General features: G+C 37.7%; 1 protein-coding gene across 1 annotated transcript in view; it reads right to left on the bottom strand.

Moving 5' to 3' along the window:
• Positions 1–5,738: 5,738 nt before the first annotated feature.
• rbfox3a (RNA binding fox-1 homolog 3a) overlaps positions 5,739–9,815 on the bottom strand; it is a 459,476-nt gene continuing 455,399 nt past the window's right edge. The window contains exon 15 of the mRNA XM_016251991.1: positions 5,739–6,043. Coding sequence (XP_016107477.1) covers positions 6,041–6,043 — 3 coding nt within the window. The 3' untranslated portion in view covers positions 5,739–6,040. The remainder of the gene's footprint in view (positions 6,044–9,815) is intronic.

Below are 9,815 nucleotides of genomic sequence, written 5' to 3'. Positions count from 1 at the left end.
TTTTGGGATTAATTTAATATCGTTTAAATTAATATTTAGCAAAGAGATAATTCTGTAGATAAATGAATAGTGGTTAATTTTCCTGAATTGCCAAAAGCCTTTCCAGGAAGTTCCTTTACGAATGGCGTCGTCAGGATGGGATTATGAGAGTTGAACCAGTCTGTCAGATGGGAGGGGTGTTGGAAGATACTACTGCTCAATTTAAAAAGAGAAATGGGTGAACACCTCGTCTGTTGGGTCTCATTATAACCCTGCCTTGTGACAGACACCACATTACCGCATCGAAAGAGACCCTTTAAAAAGGGGGGATTTATTTTGTGGAATGAATTGCCAAGTATAATTAAAGCTTTAATCTCCTTTTTCCCCTCAACAAAACAATTTTGCACGAACCCAGAGAAGCAATCCAAAATTAATTTGCCGCACCAGTGATTAGTATTAATGTTTTGACATTTTTTTCCTCTTCCGTCGCTTGGCTCTCTCTTGCGCCAGGCTCAGATGAAAGGATATAGCCTGTTGTTACATGCGATATTCATGTGTAATTAACACAAGTCTTGCAGAGCACAGGGGGCAAGCTAGCATGTCCTCTTAATAGCTTTCATCCTGGGAATGGTAGCTTTTGTCTCCCGCTGGCAGGGTTAGGGTAGTGTCTAAAACTTTGCTCGTCAAGCCTGCCAGTCATAATGTAAGGCCAGACTGAACCAACTCTTCCACCAGGCCATGAATGGATGATTTCTACATAGGCAAAGGTGGCCGCGGGTTTTCCCTATGATTGGATGAATAATTCCATGTGGAGCTGTGTTTTTTTAAATTTTTTGCAGGAAGGGATGGAGAAATGGCAAGATGCTTGAACTGTCCCTCGGGTCTTTATTCTGCAATTTGTTTGTAGCATTTTGCCATGCTGAAACTTGTATTTGTGAAGGTGCATGTGCTCAAGTATGACTCTATTTTTTTAATGGTACATTTTCCTTTCTTTCCTGTTCCACGAACCTATCGCCAAAGCTGGTTTACATTTCAAAGCAGCTAAAAGTTTGAAATCTTTCTTTGAAAACAAATAAAAATACTGCATTTGAAAGAGACAGAGATAAAAATAAAAGCTTTGTGCCTCTTCTATTGTTCTTCCAGAGCAATCTTCTTATTTGTTCCTCTTCCAAGAGGTTCCTCTGGTGACCTCCAGACGAGGTGTAAAGTCTTCTTTGATTGGACGAGACCTTCCATAGCCTGGGTAACGAGGGAATGACAAAGTACTGAACCATGGGATCAATGCTGGAGGTGGAAAGCTGTTCGTTAACGTAGGTATGTGAACATCTTTGTGCTGTTTTGTAGGGTGCAAGTGGGATCGATGGTGCGTTTGCTTTGTGTAGGTAAATGATCATTGTGGAGATGGACAGGACCACTTTGTCTTCTGGCCCTAAGGGAACAAAAGACAAATTGGCCTAGAACTCCCATCATCCCTTTCACTCTCAATTCTACAACTTAACACTGGCAGTGATACATACGGAGGAGCTACAATGGCAAATCGGGTCAAATATTTTCCAGCAGCTCTTATAGAAGGTCAAAGGTTACTTGTAAATGGCATTTATTTCCAGTCAGTCACTGTTAATATTTGATTTGCTGTACCAGCACTTTTAGTAGCAAATGTCTCAAAAAGGAGAGAAGGAACATGATAGAACTTAAAGACATACCCGCTTGAGATTTGGACAAAAGGTGTCTAATTTATGTTGTACATTATACCTGTTGTTGTTCTGGTCCTTGAATTTGGTCATGTGCTTGTGTTTTCCAAACAGACTCAATATGTGTGTATTAGTAGTGTGAATTTTTTGATGACACATTCTGCAGTTTTCATAATTGCACCAGTAGGTGGCGCCAAATGACTGTCTATGAGTGAGTCATTTGAATCATACACTCTTTGAATCACAATGATTCATTCAGGAACTAAACATTCCACCATCTCTATGAGCGAGTCATTAAATCAGTCATTGACCCTGATCCATTCAGGATCTTAATGAATGAGCCATTGACTCGCTTGTTTTTTTTTTAAACACAGAAATACAGTAAAAAATAGTAACTTAATGAGTGCATAAGTCTGTCTCACAATATGAAAATATTAAGTAAGGTATTCACTAATCATGAAAACAATTAGAAATATCTGGATTTACGTGTGACACTCTCCATATCTTATGAATGTTTTATGTAGCCTGCTAGTTCAGTAACATTTGGCTTCTTTTGAAAAACATGCCTTAGAGACTAAACACACATTATATGCTACTAAACCATCCTATGTCTGATAAAATAAGATAACGTATGACTGAGCAAACAGATTTGAGTATTCCAGTGAGCTGTGTGATAAACGTACAGTGTATATTCGACTATAATATAAACTATGTTTAGTGTACATGGAGTAAATACCCTCATAATTCAGATGCATCATAAATATGGCAAGGTCCGAGATTTGAGTCTCTGTTATTGAAGAAAGAAATATTTATTTATAACCATATTAATCATGATAGTAATAATAATAATCATAATCATAATAATATAATGATTTCATTAATAAACAGTACTGGTTGTTTGAAGCACATTGGATGCATACAGAAAGAAAACTGAAATTTAGAGTACAGATCCAGGACAGCAGAAGTTTCGTCATTTCATTTTAAATAGAATACTTTATATTGGTTTCTTTTTTTTTCTTTAGTTTTTTTTTCACGCTTATGTATTTGGAACAAATTCAAAATTTAAAAAAGAATGAAAGAAAATGAAGACAAACAAAAGAAAACCCCAAATGATAGATTTGTTGTTGCGTAGAGCTTGTGTTGCACATGAAGAGAACCTTTAATATAATACATTTTATATTGAGATGACAGAGGAAGTAGCTTTTGTATATTTTCAGTAGAAAACAAAGGGGCTGGAAGCACACTCACGTACATACACACACACCATACACACTACATGGAGGGTAACTATCACTGAGACAACTAACTTCCATTCAAACTCTTGTGCTTCGGGGATCTGGCAATGATGAGGAAAATCATGTTGGCAGGAGTTCGTTTTTTCCTTTTTTGTGTTGGGAAAAGCAATTGTCAAGATAAGTTTGTCATTTCCATTGGCTTGACTGTGTTTGAATGAAGTTCAAGGGAACTGTGCAGACACAGGTGAGCTGCATAGCTGGGCTTACACCTGCCCTAATATCTAGAGCAGACGACCAGTGTAGATTTGAAGGACATTTCGGATGGAGGAACAAGTGGCAGATACATGCGCTTGAGTTTCATCATAGTTCTGACAATAGACTATAAGCAGACTACAGTTTGCATTGGTTCTCTGCTTTGGGTCGAGGAAGACGGCGAATGACTTTGGTGCTCAGGCTAATGGGCTGAAACAGAGAGAAGAGGGAAGACAACAAGCCAAAGAATACAGTGCAAAAGCTGACATATACCTCACAGCAGGGTCGAAAAAACCAGGATATGTAAACAAGTAATGTCTCGTACGGACTAAAGCAAAGAAATAAACCCAGAGGTCTGGGATCTCTGTAGAATTGACATCTTTTTGTTAGGTTGTTCAGTCACAATCTCTTCCAGAGCAGAATCCGCCACTCGATTTTTAGAGTCCCTGAAACAACACGTCTTCGCCGAAGTTCCCGTCGCTATCTGACCCAGCGAGCTGTTTTTCACAATCCTTCGGGTCATAAAGTAGTACAGTCGCTGAGATAGGAGACACCAGCTTTGTAGAAAATAAAGTTTTGTTCTGAGAGGAAAAATGCAGCAAGGAAGAGTAACATCATTACCTATGGAAGGGAACACATCAGTTCTGTCATGTAACACCTGAGTCCGAGGAAGCGCATGATTTTGCAAAGCTTGGGAATGCTGTCTGTTGAGGTGGGCTATCTGTTAAATGTACCATTCCTTCTCACTGAGCCAAAATACACACTGTAAAAAGCATCAAATCGTGCAGTTGTTATTTCATAGACGTGTTTCTTCCTGATCTGACCCACTTGCTTTCACCAGTGTAGCCTAATGTAGTCAGGTTGATTCAGTCCTGTTAAATATGAAAATGCTGACCTGAATAAAATCGGTAAATTTAGATGTTATCAAAAGAAGCACGTCTTTTTTTTTTTACAGTGCATTTCTTTCCCAGGATAACATACTGCCATTTTCAATATCGATTATATCGTGACACCTCTTTTGAACGTGGGTCAGCTGTTCACCATTTGCATAAAAAACCCCAAAACAAAACAAAGGAAAGTGGTTGTCGATAAAAACCAAAGAGCATAATTCTGCTCTGTCTCATCCAATCGTTTTATGTCTTTTCTGCCATTGTCCTGCAGGGTCATGATAATGTCCGTCGGCCAGCTGGAGTGCTCCTGTTATAAAAGAGAGGTGTCAGCTGGACCGTACAATATCTCCGTCGGGTCCGGCTTCAGAACGAAGACTCGGTTTACCGTGTCCACATTTACAAAGTACTGCTTAAAAAACAAAGACATGTACATAAAAAGTTGAATTACATTCAATAGCTGAACCAAAGATACAGATAAACAGAAACAACGCCACACAAGTGAAAATCTCTCAGTACTTGCATAAATCGCCGCCGAAAATAAACCTGGACCACCATCGAGAAACAAAAAAAGGTACAATCCTTTTTGAAGGGTCGCAAAGTCACAAATAGATATATCCATATATAAATGTTTTTCATACTGGTAATACAATAATACAACATTAGTAAATGGCTACAATCGACATTTGACCACGCTGAGCAGCATGTAATTAGTACAACGTTTAAATATATAAGGATGTGTCACTGAAATGGAGCTCATTAGAAGTATAAAGGTAATCGATTTTTAATAAAACGTTGCTCGCAACCCTATGACTAAACTGGCACATCGTTTTCCACCTCGCAGCGGGCAGGAACCCATTTTCAAGATGGATAGTGAAACTCCTGTGACAATACCGAGAAGACAGCTCCAATTTTCTTAATTTGTAGCCTCATGACACCACATACAAAAGTGTTTACTACACAGCACGGCCACCTCCACAACACTACAATGAAATGCTTTTTGGTAGCCCTGGGCTCCGGGGCCGCCGCGACCCAACACGACTCTATAAAGCCCCCTTCCGCCCGTAACCGCACGCACGCAACACGCACACATCCCAGTAAAACCTGCCGGCGGGCCATTTCGTATTGTGCTACAAACAACAGCGGGATGACAGTGCGTTCCCTACTTCAGACTGACTGGGCTCTGGTGGTTTATTTACATTGTCTTCTCTCGCCCCAATTCATGCGACACCTGAACAGCAACCTGATGTACTATAAGACTGAAATTTGGAGTCCCATGCAAGTTTGCCTGCCTACATGAAGGGGATGAATAACAGCTCCCTATGTTCGAGACTAAAGGCCTTTCCCCCCCGAGGAAGCAATGCAGTTCAAACCTACTGATGGAAGACCCAGCTGTGCCATATATTCAAGGGCTTTGAATGAAGAGGGGCCACATGGAATCGTGTCTGGTGGGTCTTCAGCCTCTCTGCCCGGCCTCCTTGACCCTCCTAGTGCAGGCCGGACAAGGAGGTCTGCGGTGGGAGGGGGGAGGGGGGTGTGAAGGACCAACATGTACACCCCCCATCCCCCCTCCTACGGCACTAATTCATCACTCTGTTGCTAGTTTTGTACATTTTTTTTCTTTGCTTCTTTTTTGTAACATATTTATACATACATATATATCGCTATATAGATATATACACTCATCTTTTTCATATTTTTGAAACCATAAACTTAAAAAAGTTTAGAAAAATAAAAAGTTTTATGACAACCTCTCCTCTTCTCCTCAAACCCGAAAGGCTGTCCCAGGTGAACGCTAACCCCTCTTTTTATCCACAGCTTGGCTGTGTCAGTCTCGCGTCCCCACAGAGATATATAATGCCTTCTCCTGACAGCCTCGGTGTAAGGATTTCCTCTTAACTTCTTTTTGTATTTTTTTTTCATTGACACTTTTCTTCCTTTATCATTTTTGTTCCTTGTAGCTGATGCTCTTCTCCATTGTCTTCTTTCTTTATATTTACTAGAAATGCAAAAGAAATCGAGAAAACATGAGTTAATGCTGCTGAGATGCATGCAGACTGTCTTTAACATGCACATACAGTGGGGTTCAAAAGTCTGAGACCATTAGTGAAAATGCTTCTGTTTTGCATTTTAATAATTTAATACATTTCCATTCAACATTTTAAGAATGGCAGTTTGAAGATTCAACTGAATGATTCATATGAAACAGTGTTACTATTATCAATAATAACAACAGCAATATTTAATAATAGGATTTAAAAAAAATTTCAATAACACATTTTCTACTTCAAATTCAATTATTAGCATAATGATCAACAGAAAATAATAATAATAATAAATGTAAAATTTTTGTCCATTACAATTTTTCTATTCCAAATTATATTATCATTGTAATGATTTGAAGGAAATCCTATGAAATAATACTAATAATATTAATACTAATTGCTACTTACTAATATAATACTATCTATCTATCTATCTATCTATCTATCTATCTATCTATACCTTTACATAGAAACTTTACATTACAAATTATAAGCACATTCAGCTAAAATCAAAAACAGATTTACAGAGGTCACATGATCAGTGTCACAATAAATACTGCAGAATCTGAAATATTATTGATTTTACATCATAATTTACAATTTAATCATAAATGTTTGTTTTACTTTTTGTTTCTTCTAAATCCTGAAACTTAGTTTCCAGGTTTAAATTAGATTCTGAATCCCAGATCTTCAGTGTGATCTCAGACTTTTGGACTTGCATGATCTAAAAGAAACTAATTACACAATAAAGATGAAAATCATGCAGAAGGAAAATATATTCTGATTACATTATCTTCCATGCACAGGCTCAATATCAGAAACAATCCTTGGGTGTAATGCTAAACACACATTGTGGAATTATCCCCCAAATCCCGGATTAGAGTAACTGAAGTGAAAATAGGGCTCAGCAGGGGGTGCGTCTGCTACATTTTTTGCATAATGAGTGAAGCGGATTGATCAGAGGCTCGGTGATATTGTTGTAGTCTGAGGAGGATGTTCAACACCGAGCTGAGAAGACGTCCACCGGACAGGAAGAGAAAAGCGGAGAGAGAGGAGGAGGAAGAGGAGGAAGAGGAGGAGATTCCGGGGTGTCCTGGGGGCTCTCATCCTGACAGAAGCTCTCTAATTCAGGGAGATGTGGTGCCGTGTGGAGGAGCCTCAGAAGAGGGAGCAGGCTGACTTTAATTTTAACATGACTTTGTAGTTCTTCACCCATCCCTGGAGGAGCACACAGATGTGCTCTGGCATACTGATCATGCCCAATGATGGGCCTATGTTCTCTGCTTGGGGCGTAATATCTCTGTAACAGACATGGGAGGCTCCTCAAGTTTTTGCTTGACAAACATGAACAGAAATCGACTGAGGGAGACACGCTTGTAACATGATACATGCTAAGCCTCCTTTTCAACATCAAAGTGCTATCGACTAAATGACAAAACTGACTGCTACTACAGGCAATAAAATAAGTAAATAAGTATATTTTATACTACATTTTATACTATAATTAAAAACAATTAAATAATAAATTAAAAAATTAATATCTAGCAAAACAGAAGACACATAGTTGTAATTTTCCTTTTATTTAGACACAAAAATTGCTACGTATTACTTATTTGTATTTTATGTACATAGCTTTAACTACTGAAGTCCAAAAACAAATGGCTATGCGAGAGCAAAATGTACCAACTGGATTTTAACAGATGAGGTGATTCATATAAGCTGAAAATTTCACAATGTAAGCCTACATGAAAAGCACAGCAAGTACACATTTAATACTACAGGTTATACATATAAAAGATGACTGTGATATGTGCTCACATATATTTAGATATAGTATTATGTACAAAGAGTACAGTTTTTGCTTAAATTTTTTAAAAAAACATTTAAAAAAAATCCCCTGACAGAAGAAAACTGCACAATGAAACAGCACATGGAATAGACACAATTTTAAATGACAGAAAGTTAATGAGGTAACAGCAGATATAATATTAAATTGCGTTATTGTCCGGTGTGACCCAGTTTGGGTCTATTATTGACATAATTCTATGCTAGTTAAGCCGCTGCATTAAGCACGTAAAATAAACAATTATATTACATTATTAACTTCTATGTAATGTTTCAATAAATAAATAAATAAATGCAATACAAAATAGTTTTTTAGCTTATACTCCATTCTGTTTGCACCCTAAAACAGACCTCTCAGTAAATTAACATTTATGCCATCAAATTGAGAGAGATGAAAATCTGCTGCTATGTGGACTGGCCCCTGGCCCAGGGTGCCATCTTACAAATCACTGCATTAACAGAGCTAATTAAACAGGCAATCTTTTAATGGCCCACTGTGGCGTCCATGCAAGACGGAGACTTCCATCTTGTCAATCTGCAAGCTCACACATTCGTTTAGATGACTGCAGACTGTCTCCTCAGCAGTCATTTCATGCTCAGCACGGTGTTTTCTCTCTCTGCCTAAATGCTGGAATTAAATAAATGGGTGATTGAGTCCTAATATAGTTGCTTGATTAGTTTAATTGTCTGAAATAGAGATGGAAATGCCTTAGTCAAGAATATGGTAGTCTTGTGCATGAATAAACTCAATCAGATTAATTTACAATTCTGCATAGATATTTAACAAGAGGAAGTGTGGTTTATACGGTCAAACTAAACGCCACTTTTTAGGACTAACTAAACGAGTGGCTGGAAACACCGAACACAATGTGTATTTTATTTAAAAAAGGCTCATACATGAGCACTCCTCAGAAAATATGAATGCAAGAAAGTCAATTAAAATTGTGTCTCCCACATAAATGAAACTGAGGTCAGAGGGCAGCGTAAATACCTTCCCGATGTATGGAAAAAGGACATAAATTTAAATAGCTCAACAACACACAGCACAGAGTTATTGACTCACATCTGGACATAATATGCTCTCTCCTCTCCGCAGAAAAGGTATAAACAATTTTGATTTAAAGCCTATTATATTCTATTATATAAAAATGCCACCATATATTATTCTTAAGGGTGTACAGTAAGTTTACAAAAGAAAGGACTTTGTACTTTGCATGTTTAACACACAATGGTAATGTTTTCATATGCCACACTTGTTTTTCATTTTTAAATTGATAAACACCAACAACACTTTGCTCAAAGTCAGACATAATAAAAATGTAAAGAAAAATAAGCTTGAATAGAGAAAATCAAATCACAATGTTATTTACAGTGCATGTTAATTCTTTTGAGTAACACTTGTTTTCCATTTCCACAGAGTAGATTTTAGTTTTTGCATTTTGGTTTCTGGTAAACAATAGGTTTGGATGTTTCAAGAAAACCAAAAATTTGCCGGTAGCCATTGACTTCCATAGCATTTTTTTCCTATGGAAATCAATGGCTACCGGCAACTGTTTACTACCAACATTCTTCAAAATATCTTCTTTCATGTTCAACAAGAAAGAAATTCAAACAGGTTTGGAACAACTTTTCATTATTTCTGAATTAACTTTGCCTTTAAACTCCTGTTTGCTGTGGCACCTGCACAGTTTTAGCCACTGTGCAGCTCCCTAAACATTTTTTTTTGCCTTTTTCTTAGAGCCAAGTGAGCCGCATGCTGCAGAGGGGAGCAAGGACACATTCGTTTAGGTGAAATATTATGTTGCGCTGTAGATTTCTCCCTACAAAGGTGGAAAAAAGCAATGCATCTAATCTATGTTTTGCAATAGGCTGCTGTGATTT

This window comes from Sinocyclocheilus grahami, unplaced genomic scaffold (genome assembly GCF_001515645.1).
Source record: "Sinocyclocheilus grahami isolate Dianchi unplaced genomic scaffold, SAMN03320097.WGS_v1.1 scaffold26.1, whole genome shotgun sequence".
Taxonomy (NCBI): Eukaryota; Metazoa; Chordata; class Actinopteri; order Cypriniformes; family Cyprinidae; genus Sinocyclocheilus; species Sinocyclocheilus grahami.
The sequence above is the reverse complement of the archived record's forward strand: the minus strand, read 5'-3'. Positions and strand labels throughout refer to the sequence as shown.